Source organism: Cloeon dipterum, chromosome 1 (genome assembly GCF_949628265.1).
Source record: "Cloeon dipterum chromosome 1, ieCloDipt1.1, whole genome shotgun sequence".
Lineage (NCBI taxonomy): Eukaryota > Metazoa > Arthropoda > Insecta > Ephemeroptera > Baetidae > Cloeon > Cloeon dipterum.
The window spans coordinates 15199216-15222830 of record NC_088786.1 but is presented as its reverse complement, the minus strand read 5'-3'; the positions used below and the strand labels follow the sequence as shown (position 1 = coordinate 15222830).

At 38.7% G+C, this 23615-nt stretch overlaps 4 protein-coding genes across 4 annotated transcripts; 2 read left to right on the top strand and 2 right to left on the bottom strand.

Annotated features, from left to right (window-relative positions):
- Positions 1-15807: 15807 nt before the first annotated feature.
- mRpS26 (mitochondrial ribosomal protein S26) lies at positions 15808-16804 on the bottom strand. The gene is made up of 3 exons (XM_065497857.1): positions 16497-16804; positions 16129-16390; positions 15808-16020 (listed from the first exon to the last, which is right to left on the bottom strand). The coding sequence occupies exons 1-3, from the start codon at positions 16730-16732 to the stop codon at positions 15871-15873; spliced, it is 648 nt and encodes a 215-aa protein (XP_065353929.1). The 5' UTR covers positions 16733-16804; the 3' UTR covers positions 15808-15870.
- Positions 16805-18492: 1688 nt separating this feature from the next.
- Positions 18493-19692, top strand: LOC135945747 (dehydrogenase/reductase SDR family member 11-like). The gene is made up of 6 exons (XM_065493608.1): positions 18493-18677; positions 18744-18912; positions 18975-19104; positions 19163-19292; positions 19360-19515; positions 19579-19692. Exons 1-6 carry the CDS (start codon positions 18546-18548, stop codon positions 19621-19623), a joined length of 762 nt encoding a protein of 253 aa, XP_065349680.1. The 5' UTR covers positions 18493-18545; the 3' UTR covers positions 19624-19692.
- A 493-nt stretch (positions 19693-20185) lies between these two features.
- On the top strand, positions 20186-21389 carry LOC135945738 (dehydrogenase/reductase SDR family member 11-like). The gene is made up of 6 exons (XM_065493595.1): positions 20186-20410; positions 20471-20639; positions 20696-20825; positions 20886-21015; positions 21086-21241; positions 21303-21389. The coding sequence occupies exons 1-6, from the start codon at positions 20279-20281 to the stop codon at positions 21345-21347; spliced, it is 762 nt and encodes a 253-aa protein (XP_065349667.1). The 5' UTR covers positions 20186-20278; the 3' UTR covers positions 21348-21389.
- A 146-nt stretch (positions 21390-21535) lies between these two features.
- Positions 21536-23223, bottom strand: LOC135945721 (fatty acid hydroxylase domain-containing protein 2-like). Its single transcript, XM_065493566.1, has 4 exons — positions 22945-23223; positions 22787-22890; positions 22395-22725; positions 21536-22211 (listed from the first exon to the last, which is right to left on the bottom strand). The coding sequence occupies exons 1-4, from the start codon at positions 23064-23066 to the stop codon at positions 21782-21784; spliced, it is 987 nt and encodes a 328-aa protein (XP_065349638.1). The 5' UTR covers positions 23067-23223; the 3' UTR covers positions 21536-21781.
- Positions 23224-23615: the final 392 nt, after the last annotated feature.

Below are 23615 nucleotides of genomic sequence, written 5' to 3'. Positions count from 1 at the left end.
TCCTCACACTCTCTTCTCTCGAATTAATTGGCTGGAATTGATCCGAAAAGCAGACTCATTCAGAATTCGTCAGTCGAGGGATAAAACGAGAAAGCGTGCGCTTGGCTGGAATTCGATAACAGACTTTTCACTCCGGCCTGCGATAATCAAAACTCTGGGGGCAAGAATCTATAATCGCATCTCCCTTACGAAAATATACACGTGCATTATCTAGCGGGCCAGCCGCCCCCAATCACGCGGAAGCAGCCGCCGCAGACACACGTTTTGCGGTGAAGTATGGTATTTTTGCCAAGGAGCGCCATTATTACCACGCGCAGCTAAATTGAAAAGCCCAGCTGCATTGATCTGAATAAAATTGAGTCAGATCCGGTTGAATGGTTGCCGCTGGGGTATCGGAGAGGGAAAAAAGATGTCGCACTGCACCCTCGGTGCGTTCGCTGGAAAGGTAGAAATGTGGGTCAAAAGCTGCTGCTTTGATGATAATTCAATAAGGCAGGCAGGCAGGACGACGGTCAGGCTCGCACCCCCCATTGCGAGAGGTGAAATTGAATTATTGTGCGAGCATCGCGTGAGATTTCCGGGCAGCTCATCTCTGTGCTCTCTTCTCGTTTTATGAAGTGCCTGCCAGAGTGCCGAACAAAGTGCTGCCATGCCCGCCGGGCGTCGATCCGTAATTAAAAAAAAAAACTCCTTCCAATGTTTCTCCGTTCTCAGCAGTGTCTAGCCGCGCCGCTCGCTTGGGAATGAATATCATTTTAACGAGGACGAGCGCCGTGAGGGTTGGAATATAATTGTTTCCCGACGCAAACTGAACGCCCTAATGATTTCCACGCCTCCCCACAAACTTTGTCTCCAGGTGTCAAAACAGTCACTCGGATTTTTGGTCATTAGAGTAAATAATCTGAATAAAATAAATTCTGAAAGATTTATGAAAAAACTAACAAAGACTTTACTCTGCACGGATTGGAAACCAGGGTGGACGTCTAAAAGTGATATTTTGGGGGAGAAATATGTAAAGAGCCACTTAAATTTCTTTCATAATCCGAATGAACCGTAGGAAGTCGTGATTTAATGGAAAATATGATTTGTTATTTAATTGGCATTTGAATATAAATAATAAAGGCCACTTTCCCTATATGTTTATATTGTGTAAAATAACTGTTAGCTTTCCACTGGTATTGCCGTCTAACTATTTTACAAGGCTTAATTTTATGAACTGGCCGTTACAGTCAATTCTGTTCGAAAACTCTTATATCGAATATGCGCGCTCTAAAGTGAGCAATTAAACTCCTACTTGGCGCTCGTTTAATTTAAGAGCTCAATTTCCTGAAAAATTTCTCAACCAACGAAACGAGATCTTTCGAGCCGCTCATCCACTCTATCACTGGTTGCCGCCGTCTCCAGCTCCGCCGCGCAGCGTCTTCCGCCTACAATAAAACTGCGTGAAGAGTGCTGTTATTAAGTGCGTGCGCGTATAATTAAACGCTGCGAGATTAACTCATTATCAAAGCGGCGTGCAGCCTCATCTCGTAATATCTGAGGAAAAATCTGGCGCTTCTCACCAAAAAGCGGTTTGCACCAAATAGCATAGGAGCCTGCTGGAAACTGGCCGTCCGCTCGATTAGGAGGGTGTGTGCGTTGCGTACTTGTAATAATAGTTGCTCGTGGAATATTAGATCAGACTGACTCGACCTTAGAGCGCTCAGTGGCGTGCCGGGCAGATTCTTTATTTTACAGACTTATCTGAAATTCCGAAGAGGTTTTTTTACTCTCCAAATGGCAGCATAAGCTTGCTTTTATGCTCATTTTTTTATATTTTGGTTCTACTAAGCGTTGCAATTTTTGTAATTTTCAAGACAACAAGAAAAATGTGTTAATAGAACGAGATGATTTTTAATTGTTTACAACCTGAAGAAAGCAAGCAGCAGACGGTATTTATTTTTAATTGACTTTATGGCTCTTTAGGATTACTGCTGTCTTGTTGCACTACAAGCAATTGGCAACTGATAAGACTCAAAAATTAATTTATTGTTTTTAAGTGCACCCTCTAGGCGAATGATGTGGAGGTATCTTTTTAATTTTTTTTTTTGTAAATTTAAGCAATTTATTAACCTCTTTTCACAAAGCTAGAAAATACCACCATCCATATAGGCACATTTTTCTTTAGTCATTTTCTTAAGATACTTTTTATGATTTTCAAAGGGCCGAGACAGAATAAATAACACTCTTACTCACATGCTTGCATTTTTTACTTTTGATAATTATTAATGAATTTTAGATATTGGTTGGAATGAACATTTACATATTTCAGTTGTATTTTTTTTAGTTGAGGCTTCAAAAACTGTGTTTTAGCTGTAGAGTTCGCGTCGCGCCTCTGCCTCTGTTTCAGTGGGCTGCGAGTGAGAATGTCGGTCGTCTTGATTTATCGCGCGGCCCATGGCTAATTTGACGGCCACGACCTTTGACCCAGCTGACTGGGTGAATAGTGAGTGAGTGACTGCTGCCCACACTCGATCGCGAGCCACGCAGCCAATCAACTCGTCTAACGAGATTGTTTCTAATTAACATCACACAGGCGCTAGAAATTAGGATTTTTTATTTTAAAATGAGCCGCTATCAGTGCTTAATTATACACTTTCGGTCATCTCATTAGAAAAGTTTTTGAGATGGAGTTTTAGGGGTTTTTTGGAACATTTGGTGTGACCAGACACGTTTAGCTGTCTGATGCCAAAAAAAATCAGGCTTTCCTTTTACTGCAGCAGAAAAAACATGGTATGAGAGCTTTTAATAACAATAATTGGGGGCTCATGCCACACGCGGCACACACACAGACACACACGAAAATAATCGCTGGAAAGTGCACACTTAGGACAGCGACTGTGTAAAAAAAGTGGTCGGCGCTTAATATATCAAGCAGCAAAACGGCCGCGCGAGTGTTGGCGCGCGCGATTGCCGAACCGTGCGATTAAACTCGCGCGCGGCCTAATTGGCCTGTTGATAATTCATAATAGCAGTCGGTCTCGCATCCGAAAATGATGAATTAACCCTAATTAGGGCGGCGTGCGCTTTTTCATCCGCGCCGCTTCTTAAATAAATCAATCGGGGTAATTAGGGGCTGAGCAGGGTTGCGTCAGAATTATAAGCCGATTCGCCGCGCGGCCAGCGGGGCGCGCGTCAAGAAATAAAAAAGTGGAAATTGCCTGCTGCACGAGACTTGTGCATGCGGCGTTTTCCCACTCGTCAGTCGCGGTAATTGCGTCTCACGCATTCTCTTATGTTACAGCTGATGAAATCATTTATCGCTAAGCACGCGGAATTTTTTTAATCTCTTAATCAGCCTAACCCTAAAATTCTTATGAAAAAGCTATCAGTTCTTGCATTGTAAGCTTTGCAATATACGTTTATTGTTAAAAAAATTAAAATTACTGGTGATATTTCACAACTGTTTTACTATTGGCTCCCCGTCATTCAATAAAATAGGGCTGCACTTGACAACAGAAACTAATAGGCATAAATAAAACGATGATTTCATTCAACGAGGAATTTCCGTTAAGTTCTCCCATTGTAGTGAATAATTTTGATAATCCAAAGGTCTCAAAGTATGAATTAACATTTTCATATATTTTGAGTCATGAAGTCTCAATTAATGCACGATAACTAAATAACAGACTATAGGAGTTTTAGTCTATAGCAATAAGTTCTGCAACTAACAGCAATTTTAACACGTAATTTGTGATTTAATTTTTTTTTAAATGGATTATATTTATAATCAAAACATACAATCAAACATAATTTATAGACAATTATATTTCCAAAATGTTGACTAGATCACAAAGATGCGGATAAAAAGAATAACAATCCCTTCAAAAAATTGTATGTTACTTTTTTAACGTGTGAAAGCTGAGACTAATATTTTTAAAACTTTCTCAACCCTAATGCTCTCTTCAAGGTTTGTAAAACTAACAATTTTTGAGGAGACAGTGGAGAGCATTATGCAGCAATTATCCTTTGATTAAACAAAATAAAAACTTTCAATTGCTCACAGAGTCTTGTGACGTCTTGACTGTCTGCCCAAAATCTGGTTGAAACACCCAATACATTTTATTTTTGTATGTATCGGAAATTTACATGTTTTAAACACAATTTTGCATAACATTCATCTTAATAAATTCAAAGAGAACTCCTCGCACCAAATATCGATACCATCTTATTTTTTCGTGCAATTTACACGTGAAATTTTCATAATTCCTTGGCCCTTGTTGCACCTACCTAAGTTTTCCATCTCATTTATCTCCACTTGCTATTTCGTCGTGACACTTTTCAGGACAGTTGTAAATACGCGTGGAACCAAGTGGCGCCGCTTTTAAACTTTTTATTTTCCTCTAACATTGGAAATGGAATTACCGCGCCATAAATCAGTCGGGCAAGCGCAGCGATATAGCCGCTATTTTTATTCTCATTGTTTGGGATCAGAAAGAGGCGCAAAATGTCACGCTATTAGGTGTCGTCAGTTGGGCCAACAAGCGCGAGACGAGCTAATCTCGGCCGGCATCTCGCATTCGGGGGCTAATTTACAAGGAGGCGAAACTTTTGTGAACAATTGGCTCGGCCGATAAAATCAGCTTCTTGCGTGCGAGGTCATTATATTTATCCCGCTCCCCACACGTTCGAGAGCTGGGCAAATAAATAAAAAATTAAGGTGACTGCGCGTCCACTTAAGAGTGCAATAATTTTTAATTCGCCTTTGATCGGCGTCTGCGCGCAGTAATTTATGGCTCGATATTAATCAACATGTCGGTGCCGGCCATTGTCCCACTCACCCACAGCTCTTTGTGATTCTCTTTTTGCCGGAACGTAAACCAAGCCTAACTGAAATGATCTCGCACAGAAAGAGTAAAACTTTTATGCGCCTTTCGTGTCACTTAATTTAAAACCTCGCGCCGCCCAAATTATGCTACTGTAGACAAGGAAAGTTTATTTAATTTATGGGGTACAAAAATCCTATCTTTCTTCTTTGCGCACAAGTTTAAAAGTGCTTCTGGGTTTTTTATTTTGATTAAAATATGCCCTCATGATCCTGCGATCAAGTTTTTATCAAGTCGAATGTACATGTTTTGCTTGCTTGATTGATAATTCAATAATGTAATTTGGAACTCGTAGCTTATCAAAAAATTCCTACGAAAAATTCAAGTGCTGTAAATATCAGATTGCAAAAAAATGTTACTCGATCTGCAGAGGAGTTAACATGACAATTAAAAAGCAAATAGTGAACTCTAGATTCATTACGATTATAGCGATAAGTTTACCATACAAATTAGTGTTCAACAGAGTTATTTTTGTGTTACATATTGTTGATTCATCTGATTTTAATTACTTCTTGTCTTCTTTTATCTGTTTTCTCACACACGCTGATTTTATTTGCTGTGCAATCCAGCCTATCACAAAACACTGAAAAGACGCGATAACCTCAAAATGAAGGACACGAGTTTCTCCTTAATTGCGTGCTTTTTGTTCTCCATTTTTATTCGCTCGCCTGTTAGAAGAAAAGAAAGAGTGAGAGAAGGAGTCTGGTCCGCCGTTTTGTGCCTTTTGACCGGCGCACGCCTTACATTTTTCACTTCTTGCGCCGCCGCCGCCGCCGCCGCCGCCGCGGCCACGCATTTATCGTCATATCGCACATAATTTATTCTCTTAAGTACCCACATTACTCTTCCTCGCTCTCTCGGCCGCAGAACGCCCAGTTGTTGGGCAAGCGGTGTGCGGGAGGAATAAAGCGCCTTTCTTTATTTCTCCAGCACGCTAAATCATCGTTGCGGTCCTCGCAATTCGCGTGACAAAAATGTTTTTTGTTACTAGATAAGCCCGACAAGAAGTGGTAAAGCTCGCTTGTTCCACTAAATCTTTCCGAAGCAGGATGTCTGAAGTCGTTAAAATAGGCAACCTGTAGAACATGAGATAGGCACACTTTTGATGGGCGTTGCTCGGGTTGCATAACTTGTCACGTGAGTGTTGATGCAAAATTGTCCTGCTGGTCTCACATCGGAAAATTTTCTGTCCAGGTTCTCACAGTCAGCTACTTGAAAATTTTAAAACATTCATAAGAAATAGTCCATTTTTATCGAATCCCAAATCGAATTCCTAATGTTGCAATAACCATGGTTAACATATTGTCAGGAAAGCTCAAGAGCCTTAATTTATTTTTCTACAGAACTGTAGCTATCATTTAGTTTAGGCTGTATGCAACTTAATGTAAAAAAAAATTTTGTGCCAGTTTGTGATCTAAAGCAGCCTGACTATATAGTTCACAGGTTGAGGTTTTACTGCTGGTTTAGCTGCTAAAGATTTGGAAGGAGTGTGCTCTGTTGTGTTAAATGATTGTTTTACGAGGAAGGCAAAACGTTTTGACACTAAGAAAAATGACTCTCTGACCTTAATATTAATTAGACGAGAATTTATTAGCCCGATTTGAATGTCTCTGGCGCGCAGCAACAATGCGGTTTAATATTGGGTTACAAAAGGCGGCAAGTGCTTTGAAAAAATTAATTAGCTTATGATTACACCTTTTAGAAGGTCTATTGTTGCAAATCTCTTTATCCATTTGAAAACCGGCAATTTTCATTTCTCGCCGCCTCGTTTTCCGCTCCCTCTGGCTGGCGAGAGCGAGCGGACCACAGAATCTCTCGGCCCGAGTGAAATTATTAAGGAGAGAGATCAGGGCAGTAAAAAATCAGCCTAATAATTCATCGTCTGCGCGTCCGGTGTGCTTTTAATTCTCAGCAGACCGCCAATTAGCTCACGTAATAAAAATTAATCCCCTTTAAGGATTATTGTTCCTCGAAACGCGTTTAAAAATATCACTTATGCGCCTATCAATTCAAACATGTTGAAACCCGTTAAGAAATTAAGCTCAGCAGGGAATTTAAAAACTGTTTTTGGATATGATTACTTGGCCTTCTATTTGAATCACATTATCAGAATAATAAAAGCTCAGTTAATTTTTACGCCCAGTCTGAATGAGAACAAATTTTAATGTTGGACAAAATAGTTGACGCTAAAACGAAAGACGCAGGAAATTATTGCTTTAAAAACTTGGTTTACATTTCAATTGAGAAATTAAAAATCATTTTTAAAGAGATATATTTCAGGAAACATCAGCGGAAGAAAAGGCTGTTTAAAATTCCCAATCCTTTATCCTTAACAAAAAAATATTTTTACGAGACGTAAATGCGTAGGTTGGTTTGAAAAATCGAGTGATGCCGCCCGTGAGATGGACCAAATTAACTCCCAACCCGGTTTTATTACTTCCGAACAAAGGCATTTTCTTGTTAAAAGTCGGAGGATTTTGTGTGTGCGGCCGATTAAAGAGAAGATTTTTCTCTCGCGGCGGTGTGATGGAGAAAAATAATGCATCCGCGTGAAGGGTGACAATCTCGTATTAATGTGGCCCTGCCCATGTTTGGCCTTCTTGTTACTCGGCGGCGACTGTTCGAGTTTTTTCACTGTGTATTTTTCTGTTTTATGTGCACCTCTCGTGAGAGAAGAGAGAGAGAGAGAGAATGCGTGGGGCCACCGGAGTTTTCCCTGCTCTTTTGTCCAAAAGGAAACACTGAAGAGCTTTCGAAATGGGAAAGGATGCCGTAATGACGCCGGGACAATAGGACACAAATCCACGTTACATTATTCAAAAATCAAACATATTATAGATTAAGCCATTGTAGGCCGTATCTTGATTGCTTTTTCGCTAGAGAATAAATATGAATTTCAAATGGAAGTAAATCTTTAGGGTAAAATTCGTGGAAATTCCCGCGTGCCATCGAGGAAGGGGGCATTCGTAGTCTCTAAAAGGGCCCTGAATTGTCAAAAGACACATTTCGAGGGTGGCCCTAATTAGGGAAGATCCTAAAAATTAGACCTTTTTTGAAACATCACGGATTTCTTTGAAAATGTATAGAGATACACAGAGAAAAAAATCTATCTGCCCCAAAAATATGATCACAACTAGCAAGAATATTATACTTTCGCAGCTGACTAGTAAAAGACATTTTCGGTTAGGTACCTGAGAACCATAAAAATCTCTAACTGTTTTATTAAACAGCAAATATAGAATGACCTTTTTACAATTAGTTTCCAACGTCTTAAAAGAAAATAGGTTGAAAAAATTTATTAAAATCAGTAAACTTCATTAAAGGTGGAAATTCGTACAACCTGCACCACTTACTTAAGCTGCTTAGATTAATATGTTAATCACCTCTATCAAGATTACTAATTTCGAAAAAGTTCTGCTCAAGCAATTTATGTAGCCTGCTTATCATTTGTTACAGATTTTACTTGTCAATCTAGGTTAAATTTTACTCATATTGATTTATGTGACGAAGTTTGCACTGCATTTTGGTGATGATGTATAATTTTACATGATACTTTAACTCGTTCATTCATGTTCGTTCCAGGAACAAACGAGATACATGTTGAGATTCCTGCTGTGACTTGATTAAAAACATTTAAGCAATTTGTAAACTGAGCACTGAATTTCGTGATTCAAACGCCCTCGAAACTCAGACCTTGATGCTGCACTTTTCTTTTTTATGGCGTTTGGACAACAAAGCCGTTTAGAAGAGCATTATAAGCCATGCGGATTTGCTGGCTGATAGGATCAGAGCGGCACTCGTTATTATTATAGGTTTCCAACTGCGAGTGCATGATGTTTCAATAACACACGCGTATAAATTCCGCAGCGGCACACGCTCTCCGGTCGCGAAAACCACCTTGATTATGACGTCAAAATGAAAAGACAGCACTCGCTGCCGAGCAACGATACCAAGAAAACCAACAAGAGTATCGGCGTTGGGCGCATTATTATTATTATTATTGTGTCAGATTAAAACGCGATAAGCAACTCTGTCGAGAGAAATTCCTGAAATTACGATTTTTACGTCTTCATATCTTTCCCAGGTGCGCGGCGTGGCGCATTATTATTTATTGTCATCGGTGCCGCGTTCCCATGCGCGGGCATATTTTCCGAATTTACGAGCAACTGAGCCGAGAGAAAAAGAGACCTCCCTGCCTGATTGCGAGCGCAAACCATGAGGTGGCACCCCCTTCGTGGAAGCTGCGTGCGAGGACCACCAAGCAAATCGCCCGGGCCCTGCTCTTGATTTATCGCTGCCCCATGGAAATGAGGCCGTCGGTCAACGCACACTGTAATTTTCCCCAAAATTTCCCACTCAAATTGAGACCACAAATCGCTCAGGAGCGTAACTCGCTGTTTTTATGGCGTCTTCCTGAAACTCGCACGGGCAGTACAAAATCTAATTTGCCCTCTATCTAATGTGCAAGAAAAAATCCTTCTGTTAAAAATTTTCAGGCTTGGTTTAAGCAATAATTAGAAACAACATCGAAGAATAAGTCGATTTGTTTGATTTCTGTAAAAATTATAGCTGTGTTTAATTTTATATTTAATGCAACACAAAACATATTTATTCGGGCATATAATAGAGCTATCTGTACGCTACTTCAATATAAAATTCAAGATAAACACTTTACAGAAGAGGAACAACAAAATCAGTCGATAAATTCAAATATTATTAAGTAAAAATCAATAAAACTTCCAATTTAACTATGAACTGAAACTTAGAAATCTTGGTCATTTGCATTGGTGTGGCGAAGTATGAAGCCAAGCTGCTCCACACAATCATACAAGATTAGTTTAACCTAATTTTTTTTAGCATACTCCATGTTTTGTACACCACCGCAGTATGACCTACAAAACAAAATCTGTACTGCATCTGTAATGCAGGTATGATTTTTAATCACTAGTCAATAAAAACCCGTAATTCTTTACCCATTTCCATAAATCATATTCAGTGGACCCATTCACATTGAAGGAAAACTTAAAATCACATAGCAGACTTTATCTTTACTGTTGCATCGAAAACACATTGAAAAAAGTTAATTTGGGTTTAATTTGCTAGTTCATGTTTATTTTTGTTAAATAATGTATCACACCACAGAAGAAAAACTCGCAAGAATCTTCAAAACTAAAAAAATATCTCGCTACTCAAAAATTTCAATATCGTTGTTCTTCACTTCCCTTTGGCCGAAATTAATGAAGACGTGACTGGACATGCGTCTATACTTTGTCTTAAACAGCACGAAACGCAGCACCAAATGGCGTTTTATTTACATTTTATAATTAAATAGTGCTCTTTTAATTAAAATAACAATATGATGTCGACCCCACATAGTTTCCGATCAGCGCAATGCACCGATAAATTTTCCATTGTCCTCAGGCGCACCTGCTGCTCTCGTTTATTGTGTTACGGGGTGCGCCTTTGGACGCAAGAGTATGTAATTTCAGAGCAGCAGGAAAAACGGCGGCCGCCTAATGAGCCCGCTAATTCGATCCTCTTTGAATTAATTCACATCCAATGATGCCGGGAAGCGACCTCTGATTGAAATTGATAACCTTCACGGCTCAATCATTGTAATGACCCGCTAATAACAGCCCCCTGGTGTAGGGAGATGGGTCCAGATAAGCCAACTCATCACGAAAGCATAATTTTCGTTATGCTAATTAAGCAGGAAATTATTTTAAACTGCGTTGATTTTGGCTGATAACTGTTTCGCCGCGTAAATTATCGTCAGCGTGAAAATTCTGCTAAAATATTTAAATATCATATGAATATTTGGTTGCGTTAAACTCTACATTAATTCAGAATCGGTTGAAAGAGCTTAATATTATTTAATTTAATTTCTTGGAGGCAATAGCCGCATATCGCAATGCAAATGAAAGTGAAGACTTAAATGGCTGATATAACTCAATTAAGGTGGACAGGATTTACAGACAAACTTGCATCAAACACAACAAATACAAATTATTACCACTCTGTGCAAATGAAGCGGAAAACTCGCCAACGCAGCGAGCGATGCCCAGCGGAGATAAGGCCGGGTAATGAGACTGGTCATTTAATTTTATAATTCAATTTAAACACGTTTTCGCCTCCGCGAAGGTCAGTCTAAAAATTAAATTACTCTGATCGAGCGTGTTGTCGGAATAAATCTCTGGCTGGACACGAGACTTCAGAACTCGAGAAACACTCGCGCTTGTTGGACATGATCACTCGAGAGGTCAAATAATTCACGCTGGCTTAATAGTTTGTAGAGAGAGACGCGTTGAGGCGTCAAGTGCCACGGAATTCTTACACCTAAATGTGAGAAATATTAGTTCGGAGAAAAATTAGGCCATGCTGGAGAAACACAAACTGCTGCGCGGCTCCTTCGCCTGGACGACGCCTTCAAAAACTGATTGAAATCTTAATAATTCTGCCCACACTATTCGTTTTTTATATGGGTGTTAATTTCGAGCAAGAATACCAAAGTTGTGTTACTCGAATTAGATCATCACGCGTCTCGCCATTCGTTTAATTTCCGTGACGATCAATAAACAATTGTGTTTAATGTGGCGCCTCAGTTTTTATGCTGTTTTGAGGGTCATTCGAAACCCATGAGGAAAAGTTTGGACAAAAATCTAAAAGTGATCGGCGACGTAAATTTGGTTGGGCGCCACGATTCCGCAGCGAAAAATACAGCAGTCTCCGTCCTGATGGCTCCAAGCAGTCGCAAAAACTCAAATGAAGGATCAGGCGAGCCTCTCCCAGGCGCCATTCACAAAACAAAATCTTCCATTGTTTCTTCTAGAATTGACTATTATCGCGTATGAGCTGCGATTGACAATGTGGCATTATTTGAAAACTTGGGAAAATCATAAATGCCGATTGAGTTTCAGAAAAATACGCAGCCTGCTAACATCACGATCCGTTTGAAAACGAAAATTTCCATTAAATTTAAATAATGTGTACGTTTCACTTCATTATTTTAAGTAGAACTCTATCCAGTTAAAAATCAAATGTCAACGAAAACATAAAAGTGCCTGCGATACGATAAAATTTATCATAATTTTGTTTTATAATTAATTAGTTAATAAGAGTTATGCTGCTTATAGTAGTTGTAGATAAAAATTAAACATTGAGAAAGCTTAGAAAATGCCCTGGTTATGAGAAAATTTGCTGAAAAGTTTGCATTTATTTCGGATGGCGAGCACTGCATGTCCATTGAAAATCTTGATTTGTTTCACCGCAAAAAGGAACGTTTTCCTCACAAATTAGATCGAGATGATGAGAATTTGAACGAGCCACAAAAACGTCGCCAATCCTTGCAATTTTTCGAAAAAGTTGGCAAAATCTTTTTTTTACTTAAATACATGGTCAAAGTATTTAGCCGCATTCGAAAGGTCAGTTTTTGTAAAGTTTCCCCCAAAACTTCACACTATATGAAACACTTGCTTTGGCACAACATTTTAAATACAAAATTAAAATTGCTACCCTGTAAGCAGGACTGAGATTGTGACGAGTTTGTTGCAGCGTGACCAGTTGGCCAGACGAAATAGTCACGCACTTTGCTGCTATTGAAGTGTTTCGTCGCCAGTCTGGAAATCGCGGTCGGCGACAGAGAAAGCATCCTTGTCGAGAGGTTGGCGCGCGCTCGCGGCGTGAGAATCGCGTGCTTTCAAGTGCTTTTTATGCCCACTCGTATTTTAATTCAATTAAGCGCGGCGCCCGATTGAAATGGCAAAAGTGGTGTGCGTCGACCAATTATGGAAATGCGCGGCGCCTAAATGCAGAATAAAGGCCGCTCTCCGCGGCTAATGGAGGCTGTAGACGCCGCGCGCCACAATGGCCGTCATTAGGGGCGGCCAAATTGAAAGACCAAAAATTACACACGCGCATTCGAGACCCCTTCATTATCATATATCTCTTGCTGGCGCAATCTCGGCAGTTGTGAATTGATGCTCTCGTCAACTGCTCTCTCAAGAGGCACCGCGCCGTTTCCCGGAAACATTTACAAATCAATGCGGCTGATCTGCTTTATAATGTTATTCTGTTGTGCTTTTTTATTACATCAACTCCACCAGGTGATGCTGTTTTCCATAATGCTCCACCTCCGGCTGTCTTGTTAGGTGCAATTTGATCTACATAATTTCCCGGCCCCTTTTATGCAACACATTTGCTCTCTTCTTTCAATTTTTGCTGCTTCAGCGTTACGGAATAAAATGTACAGAATATGTGATTTGTCGCAATTTTTGGTATGTTTATGACATTAACTATTTCTCCTTTGAAGTGGTGTACGCAGAGTAAATTCATACAGTCGCATACATACCTTGCCAAAAAATCCGGGATTGACAGCACTTCCAAGGACTTCAAACTATTCTATCAGAAAAAAGCGCGGCTATCCTGGTTAATGTGTTTTAGCAATAATTCACGCTTTTTTCCCTCATTTTTCGTTTTTTTTCAACAACTTATTGCGTTTTAATAGGGCCACTTGTTTGGCCCTAAATAATTATGCTCGGACACTGACGTCAGCAGTAACAGGAAAATATTTACCCCGAAAATTTAATGGGAGTTTCGTAAAAATATTGCATAGCCCGAATCAGCCCAAAAAATAATATCTGTGTATGTCTGTATGCCCCGAGATCATTTTGATCATTGAGGCAAATATCTTCGGAAAAATATGTTTTATGAATACAATTAATATCAGTAGATATCATTAAATGGTCGCCTTCACGGACATGGAGTGATAACAGTTGTTTCGCTTTCGGTTTGCGGGGGACTGTTATGATTGCAGAATCCAAATGAATTTGTATCACATCGATGAACTCTTTTTTCAAGCATTGCAGCATCCACAAAAGTCCTTGGAGGTACAAACGTTTCAAAATTTATTTGACAATTTTTCCTTCAAGGAAGACTCGAGAATTTGATTTGCCCTCGTTTTCCCAGAGTTGTTGAATTTTGGTCTTATTGTATTGACATGCTGTAGATCCATCCTGTACCCTAATTAGGAAGGTCTTTTAGTCATTTTGGTCCCGATAAGTACTAAATAATTTAAATTTTAAGCAAATTAAATGTCAGTGAATAAATTACTGCTGTATACGGAAGTTGTGTGGAAATTTTTAGATAGGAAATATATATGGGTTTAATATGTAATGTGAAAAAGGGAAAATTCTTAAGGATATATGCATAGATTATTAAATAATTTTCCTCATCATCTGTGTCCAACGAAAACCACGCATTTTTTGCTTTTTAAAGGGAGCATTCAGGGTTTGTGTTTCATTTTTTCATGGACAAAAGCAAAAATCGAGAGGTGTAGTTGGTCCATTCCTAAAGAAAAATTACCAAACATTTTCTTAAGTTGTAATACGATGGGAAAGGAACTTGAATATTGCTTTAACTTCTTGTTAAAACTGCAATCGATGCAGATATTGATAATTATCAAGTTGGTGCTCAGCAAATTTTAATCTACCAAAAGAATCTTTTATGCATATATGTTTTCAATTAAATTAAACAGACATTTTTACATTTCACGATCTGATAAGATAATAACTTGACGGAAAACCAAGTCAGTGCCAAAATATGTGACTGCGACGAAAAAACGTCCTCTTAAGTTTAGTTTTGAAAGTCTGTCGCATTCTGTCGTGATCAAGCGCGTGACAGCAATGTGGCTCATTGATTGTTTTTCAAACGGTGTATCGATTGCTCGCATTAAGTGAGAAATGCCAAACGACAGATAACGAGCGTGGCTCTCGAAATAATCGCAGATAATTACCACCACAGGTAACGAGAGCAGACAGGGCGTGTATATCTAGTCTGTGTGTTTCCTGACTGACGATGCACTAATTTTCTCGGCAAGTCAGGCGAAGAAGGCAATTGGCCGACGCACGGTTTATCAGTGGCGGCGAGAAATGTGACACGACGGCGGAGCCTGCCATGATGAAACGACCAACGACGCCGCAAACACACACATAATCTGGCGCCTAAAGAAATGATCGGAATTTCGCACTTCCCAATCAAGGAGGAAGTGAACCTCAAGTCATAAGTGCCGGCTGACGCCAATGAGTGACAAAACGCACCGCAGTCAAAGATTTCAGTTCACAGTCTGGAACATTAATGCAACGTTTCTATGAGAAAGAACAGGAGATAAAATTTAAGCTCCACTGATAACATTTTTTACACAAGTTACATAATTTAGGGAGTCTTATCAACCTTGTTCTCTTTTCTTTAATTTGTGGCAATGCCAGATTGTAGAATTTTGCTGAAAAAATTATGCGACGCAGTAAAACTTGTTGTAATGCGTACTTAGTTTAATCTAATGTGTCTGTGTGTTTTGCACATTTTCATTACAGAGAAAATTGCTTTTTTCAATTAGCTGTGACAGTGATTACATCAAGGACTGCATTAATCGTAACCTTTTCAAATATGGCATGTAAAATTTTTGTTATCTTACATAAATTCAGGCCAACCTAGAATAAAAAAGTTAACAATATCATTACTCATTTGGTTTACATATGAGCAATAAATGTGCCAAACCGGCAGCTGTATAGAACAAGAGCGTTTTAAATTTATTTCATTTTACAATTTTTCTATTTGTTGGCCTTACATGCCTATTTGTTTGCTTTTAAGAGTGGGAGTAGCCATTGTAAAATCACTTAAAGAATAATAATTATTAAATATGTTGAAAAATAATTATATCTAACCTTTTATTATGGGCCTTTCATGAATTAGCTGAAATTGATGATGTGCCACTGAATGACACGACCATGTTAATATATAAGTTTGATGCAGGGTAATCTTGTTTGTTTGTGATTTACTGGATCAAATACAAGCTGATCTAATTCTTTGTACTACTTGTCCACCAGCTTGCAAGCTTAAATGTAATGAAATGAACTTTTTTAGCGTTATTGGAAAAATACAGAACAGCTATCATTAATATAATTGATTTTTAATGGTCCTTACTAAAATCTGACAAACTGCAAAGCGTAACTTAGCTATGACTGGTAGTTGGTGTCATGCTAAACCCATGATAGTAATTCCCTTCACGGTCGATAGCAAAATTGTAGTTGACTTCTTGGCTAAGGGCCTCTTCAATAGCCTGGTCTATATTTTCCTCTGTGATGTAATGTGATGACAAATCCTGAAAATTAAAAGAGATATAAGTACTGCAGAAATAAATGAGCAAAATAATGCAAAAAAATTCCAGACCGGAATATTGAAAGATTTAACAACAACAATAAGAAGAAACCTTTTCTCTTTCAACCATTTGCTGAATCTCTGCAATCCGTTTGCTTTTTTGCAACTCATCTTGCTCAAGATCTGTCAGGATCTTGTCAGTCAGTTTAGCCTTTTCGGCAGCCAAACGGACTTGTCTCTCAGCTGCCACTTTCTTATTCCATTCTTCATTGATCTGCAGGCATCTTTGAAATTCAGCCTCTTCACCAGTGGCACCCGCTACGGCTGCTGCAGTAACAGCCTCTTGCCTCTTCGCTTCCTCAGCAAACCAGGCTCTGGAATTGAACGCCAATTTAAATTTCAAAAATTTGCAAAATATAAACATAAGAAATAAGTGGAGGTAAAAGCTTAAATTAAAAATAAAAATAGGAAACATCAAACCTGATGCTTTTCATCTGAGTATTGTAATTTTTGAATAGTCTGCGGATTTCCTTGAGCTCATCTTCAGGGATTTGAGGTCTCTGTGGAACCCTGAATAACTTGCTAGGTGCTGTGCCGAGGCTGATGGGTTTTCGCCATCGGACGACGAGATTTGGAGCCGCCGCAGGTGCGAATCGCTGCCTGTGCAGCCCAACCACCAACTTTTCAATAACTAGACCCTGGCGCATAAGGCTCATTTTAAAAAACACAGTAATTTCCTTGAAATTTGAAAAAAGGCGTCCAACACGAGCTAAGACCGCATTGAAAAACAAAATACAGCTGGCGGTAGTGGCTAGTAGTAGTGGCGGTGATAGAAAACTGCCTCTAGTGCCTCTGTAAAAATAACCGGTTTTTACTCTGGGCGCGTAAATGCGACTTTGTTTGAATGTTCAGCCCTCTCTGGAACTAATGAGTAGATATTTATTAAAATTTAGACACAATATTAATATACTCAGTCGATTTCAATACAAATTGATAATTATTCAAGTTATATTTTGACATTTTCGTTTTGTGCCATTCACTAGAGGTATATATATTTATGTATGTCCATTATTTTAGCACAAAGCTAATATTGGTGACATATTGCACACAATACAATGCACGATCGAAGCTTAGACAACTATTGATCAGATTTATTAAGTTTATTTTGTATGCATTTTATACGATTGCTATAAAATTTTAGGTTATTTACAGATATAATAAATTCAATAATATTATATAAAATAATATTGTTCTCAGGAAAAAACCCTTCGGTCATAAAAAAATTCAGCATATATATACTTATTATTTTTTATTGGAACCTCTTTGCAGCACATCGCGTGGGGGGCCGTGGGCTATGAGCTCACCATAATTATGCCAAAATAACATTGCCGAGGGGAATAATGGGGCCAGAGTGGCCGCAGAGTAGCTTGGGCCCAAAGTGGCAATCTCTACGCCTCCTACATCGCGGTTTTTTTATTGAAATGCCATACAATTGTCTAAAAAAAGTGGCAAGTTGGCACAGCGCGTTGAGCCACTTGAATATTTTGAGTTATTGAACTAACCACATTTATTTTGCCATCTCTGACATAGAGCAGCCGCATCAATAGATCCAAGAAAAATTCCATAAAAATCTCCCATTGCTTTGACCAACGGACTACTGGTATCTATTTAGCCTTAAACAATGATACTTGTTTCAAACCTGTTAAAGATTTTTGCGTTGCAGTGCCAGGGACCACTGTACACCAGCAGCTTTCGCTAAAAAGCACACACGCTTTGGGAATTGGGCAGGTCAAGGATAAATAATTTGGCCCAGTTTTTTTCCCATAAATCTAGTGAATCAGAAAAACTTAACCTAATACTCGGAGTAAATGAAGTTTCAAATTAAGTTAAAGATAAAAAAGTTAAATAATGCAGTTCATTAGTTGAAACTGTAGAGAGCTTTAATGCTGACTATCATTTTTGTCTTGATTGATTAAACGCCAACGGCTTACAACTATGTAAATATCTATACAAACATGGAAAAATTTTTGTCATAAATAACTTTTGCTTTTCTGAAATTTAAACTACCGCACCTTTGACTCGACTTAGCAACAAATTTTATTTTGATAATATTTAGATAAATTAGCTAAATAACTAAATTATCACGATATATAGTGATCATCATTTTGTACTCATATAACCAATCTCTTAGCAAAAAAAAAAAAAAAAAAAATCAGATTAGGATGGCTACATAGCTTGCATGTTTGCAACCTCGTAGGTTGCGCGTTGCGCGCAACAAAGCCGAACGCTCGAGCCACTTCAGTGCGCACATAAAATCTGCGAGCACGTGTCTCTATTTTAAGTCAGTCCTGAAAAAATCCCAACGGTCAAAGTACAACTCATAATATCTGTGTGCATCGGTTGATAAGAATTTTTGTACGGTAAATAAATGATACGGTATATATGTGTTTTTAACCACTGCCAGTTTGCTTTTAATTTGGTCCCTCCACAATAGTTTTACGACATTCTTAAAAGTGTTCATTTGGCAAAATGGAGCGCTGGTCAAATCGAGTGGCCATAGTCACGGGGGCTAGCTCTGGTATTGGGGCATCCATAGCTAAGCTCTTGGTCGAAAATGGTCTGAGAGTGGTTGGAGTGGCTCGCCGCGTGGAAAGAGTTCAAGTAAGGCAGTTTAATAATATATAAAAAAGAACAAAAAACATTTTTAATGTAAAACTCGGTGTGCAGAAATTGGCCTCTGAGCTGAAGGGAGGAAAAGGTGAATTGCACGCAGTGCAAGGCGATGTTACTGTTGAGGAGGACGTGAAAAGAGTGGTCCAATGGACGAGGCAGAATCTTGGAGGAGCTGACATCCTCGTCAACAACGCCGGCGTCGGCCGACCTGGAAAAATCTGTGGTCCGTTTAGCGTTACTTGTTAATTTTAATTCTGCACATATTAATATGATTTGTCATTGTAGAACAGAGTACCGAAAACATTAAAGTTATACTTGACACAAACGTGATTGCTTTGACAATTTTCACGAGGGAGGTTGTCCAAGATATGAAGTCGAGAGGAATTTCGGATGGCCATTTTTTCAACATTAACAGGTGGGATATGCTCACAGAAAATAATTTTTTACTATAGTAAAACTAATTTGTTCATTAGCATTTGTGGACAATATATCCCAGAACTTCCTACTGGCTATATTTACACAGCTAGCAAGCACGCTGTCACGGTGCTGTCGGAGGGTCTTCGTAGAGAGCTCAGGGATATGCAGACTAAGATCAGGGTCACGGTAAAAATTGGATAGTTAATTAGTTTGTTAGTCTAAGGAAAACGGCGCGACATTTTCGATTTTTCAGAGTATTAGTCCAGGCATGGTGAAAACGGAAATAGGCCGCGCCCCAGGTGTGTCAGAAGAGGTGGCCGCAAAGAGATACGAGGGAAAACCGCATTTGCAGCCAGAGGATGTTGCACAAGCTCTGCTATACGCTTTGCAGGCACCACCTCACGTCCAGGTAAACTGGCTGCAATAAATGTACGTTTTTGTTGCATAAAATAGAATTCACTCTCTGCTCTAGGTGCATGAAATAACTATTCGTCCGACTGGAGAAATCATCGTGTGAAAACCGCTCTCAACATAGTATTAATTAATGAAATTATGTAGTCCTTTATTATAAATCGACCAATTAATTCACATAACTGCATTTTCTCTCATTAACAAAACTATTCAGTCGAATTTTTGGAAAGGGGAAAGTGTAAAAATTGCACTTAAATAATCCACAACGCTTCAAAAGTCGAACTCTGATGAACTATGTTGTGTACCACACAAATTTGATCTCTTAACACAAATTAACATGCATGGGCTTTCAATCAGTGTTCCGCCACGTGTTTATTGAGCTTCTTAATTTGTAGTGTGGTCGATTGAATATGCATCATTCTTATGTTGGAGGCATTTAAAGGGTCCCAGAAATTGTGCAGCATTTATTTTTATTGAGAAGAAGTCCATAATCGTGGAAAAATAAGCTATATACACCTTGAGCATTATAGTCTGATTTTTATACGGGTCAATGTCCATTCCAATGATAGCTGGTTGTTATCTTTATTTGTTAGGGGGTACTGATAAGAAATTCTGCGCTGCGCTATATAATTTTAAATACACTTGTTCACAAACTTCCAAGTCCATAAAGCTGTGCTTTCTGAACATTTCACACTAGTTTATGGACAGGTTTGCAGCATTAAATTTAAATTAGGGTGATTGAGTCCAAACATTATAGTAATATGGAGCGCTGGTCGAATCGTGTGGCCATTGTCACTGGAGCTAGCTCTGGCATTGGAGCTTTGGTTGCCAAGCTTTTGGTCGAGAATGGTTTGAAAGTGGTTGGAGTGGCTCGCCGCGTGGAAAGAGTTAAAGTAGGGACTCATTTAAAATCTTATTTAATTTAATTTTAAACGGTTAAACTTTATGTGTAGCAATTAGCTTCCGAGTTGAAAGGAGCGAAAGGAGAACTGCACCCCGTGCAGGGTGACGTTAGCGTTGAAGAGGACGTGAAGAGAGTGGTCCAATGGACGAGGGAAAATCTCGGTGGCGCCGACATCCTCGTCAACAATGCCGGTGTTAACAGATATGGAAAACTTAGCGGTAGTTTAGATCAAAGTCAATATTTTTAAAATTCATTGGACTTTTAATTTTCATAGAGCAGAGCAGCGATGATGTTAAAAAAATCTTTGACACAAACGTGATTGCTTTAACAGTTTTCACGAGGGAGGTCGTCCAAGACATGAAGTCCAGAGGAATTTCTGACGGACACATTTTTAACATCAATAGGTTTGCATTGTAAAAACGAGACATCAAATAGCTTAATTAAAAATATTTTCAATGGAAAAGCATTTGCGGCCACTATGTTTCGGAATATCCCACTGGCTATATTTACACGGCAAGCAAGCACGCTGTTACTGTGCTGACAGAGGGCCTGCGCAGGGAGCTCAGAGATATGCAGACCAAGATCAGGGTCACGGTAAAAGCACAATACTCTTAATAGTGCCACGTGAAATTTTGGTAATTTTGATCCATCATATTAATTTCAGAGCATCAGCCCAGGGTTGGTAAAAACGGAGATAAGCGTCGCATCAGGTCTTTCTGAAGAAGTAGCAGCAAAGAAATACGAGGAAAATCCATGTCTTCTACCAGAAGACATTGCACAGGCGCTTTTGTACGCGTTGCAGGCACCACCTCACGTTCAAGTAAACCAGCAAGAAATTTGTAATGCAAAAATTTATCATATGGGTCGTTTGTATATTGCAGGTTCACGAGATTATTATTCGTGCTACAGGAGAATTCATCCTTTAATCACGCTATAATGGTTTAAATAAACATCAACTTCCGAATGCATATATCTCCTTATTTTGGCTTAATATTGTCTATATAAAATATAGTAGATGAAATATAAATTTTAGTAATAAATTAATTAAATCCGATTCCTTTCACTTGATTATATTATTAATTTCAAATCAAATACAAGTTTTAAATATAATAAATATAGCAATACAAGTTGATTTGATAGATAGATTAGCTCATTCAACACGAACGGTGTAAAATAAAGTTAATTAGACCATATTTTTAATTTGACGGAAAAGATTATTCATTTATTTCTATAGCCTGTTAACATTTGTTTTATATTTTTTTAAAATATTCACCCATTTTTGTAAACGTGATGTGGTCAATTATTTTTAAATTAAAGAATGTTTTTAATGATTAACCAATTTAACCTCCTTTGGTTTTATTCACTTATTTTTCATATCATCGTCTGGTACAAGATTCCTCGCCGATTTTAATCCGGTTAAAAAGAGGTCCCTCTTAAACTGGACACTCTCCCGCCACTGTGTGTCGGTACCGTGGAAGAAGTCCAAGAGGCCGATGGAACCATAGTTTTGATTAAACTTCAGGTGATGGTAATCATGAAATTCAGGGGATTGAAACCAGGGCCAGTGATAGCCTGAGTGGCCGTTCAGGGTCTGGAATATGGCGTAGGAAAACCAGAACCAAATACTGACAGGGTGTGATCGAAGCAAAATGGGCCCTAATGCTACTGGGACGAGGTTTGAGAATACATGTTCTAGGGGATGGCAATAAACGGCCATAACTGCAATGGGTGACGTCCACTCATGGTGCTGCTTGTGGATGTACTTGTAAAACCATTTATAGTGCAGCAACCTGTAATTGGATATTGCCAATATACCAAAATTGATCAAAATGGAAAAAAGTTGCAAAAATATGCTCTAATGTGTGAAGATTGTTGGTATCAAAAAATAAATAAATTTAACATTTCATTTTTATAACTTCAATTAGTTATCGTTCACTCTCATAAAAATTTACTTCAATTCATAAGAAAGATACCTGTGACTGTAGTAGAAGCCTACTTCCTGTCCCATGATGTGGAAGGGCACCTCCGCGAGGACTCTTGTGTAGGAAGGCAATGCTCTTAAACTTTCGCTGGAAAAAGCCACTCCCAGCGATTCAAACGCTAAATAAGACAGCCAGGACAAGACCCCTCCGATAACAATTTGGTTGAAAAGGACTTGTGCCAATGTCTTTGCGAGTTTTCCCGATTCTGGAGGACTGTTGGTGTCTGGCTGGACTTTGTATTTTGACGCCCAACCAGTGAAGTCAAGAATGATGTATAAACTGCCCCAAATCCAGTAGGCTAACATCTGCACGAGCACGGTCCCTAAATGCGAGGATATACATACCAACTTCCTTCACGAGAAAAATTAAAAACAATTCATTACCAAATATGAAAAAGTTCTTTTCATTTCCCACGGCATATATGTCGCAAAGTTTCTCCCACAGTTCTTGCCAGAAACTGCTTTCAACGCCAAAAAAGAGCAAACACCTTAAAAACGTCCATTTTAATTTAGGGTTACTATTTTTGCTTTCGAAATATTACCTTACAAATATAAATCGAACAGCCAGCAGATGAACGAGAACTGAACCCAAGCCAGCAGCGGTCAGCAACAAAGCGCCAATTACACTCTGAAAGCCTGTCAACTCTTTGGTTGATTTAGCCATGGTCTGCTCTCTTCGGTAACCACGCAGCAGCTTGAGTGTGAAATGTCACAACAACTTAATGAAGGTTAAGCGATGCTTTGCTTTATCGCAAAAGTTTACATTTATAAGATAACAGCGTGATCTTTGCTTTCTTTTGTTTTCAATTTGGCGAACCAACAAAATAGAAGACAAAATATTTTTGGAAGGTAGGATTATCGGCATGTCAAAACAATTTTTTTGCAGTCGAAAATTCGAAAGACTCGCATCATCATATTTTAGCAGATCAAATTTAAGTACTTTTAGAAAAATGTAATTTATTATTTTACGATTAACTTTGCATTTTCAGAAGAAATTTAAAATCAATTTCACACTCTGCTGCCTTTGCTTCAATCACTTCCTAATTGGACCCTATATATTCTTTAATACTTATTTAAAGCCTAACATAATGGATGCAATTTTGCTTTAAAGTAAAAAAATGCAATCAAACCAACCTTTTCGTCGTTAAAAAGCTAATACTCGTCTTCAAAATGGACAAAAAATTTGAAATTTTGGAGACCCGAAATTTAAATC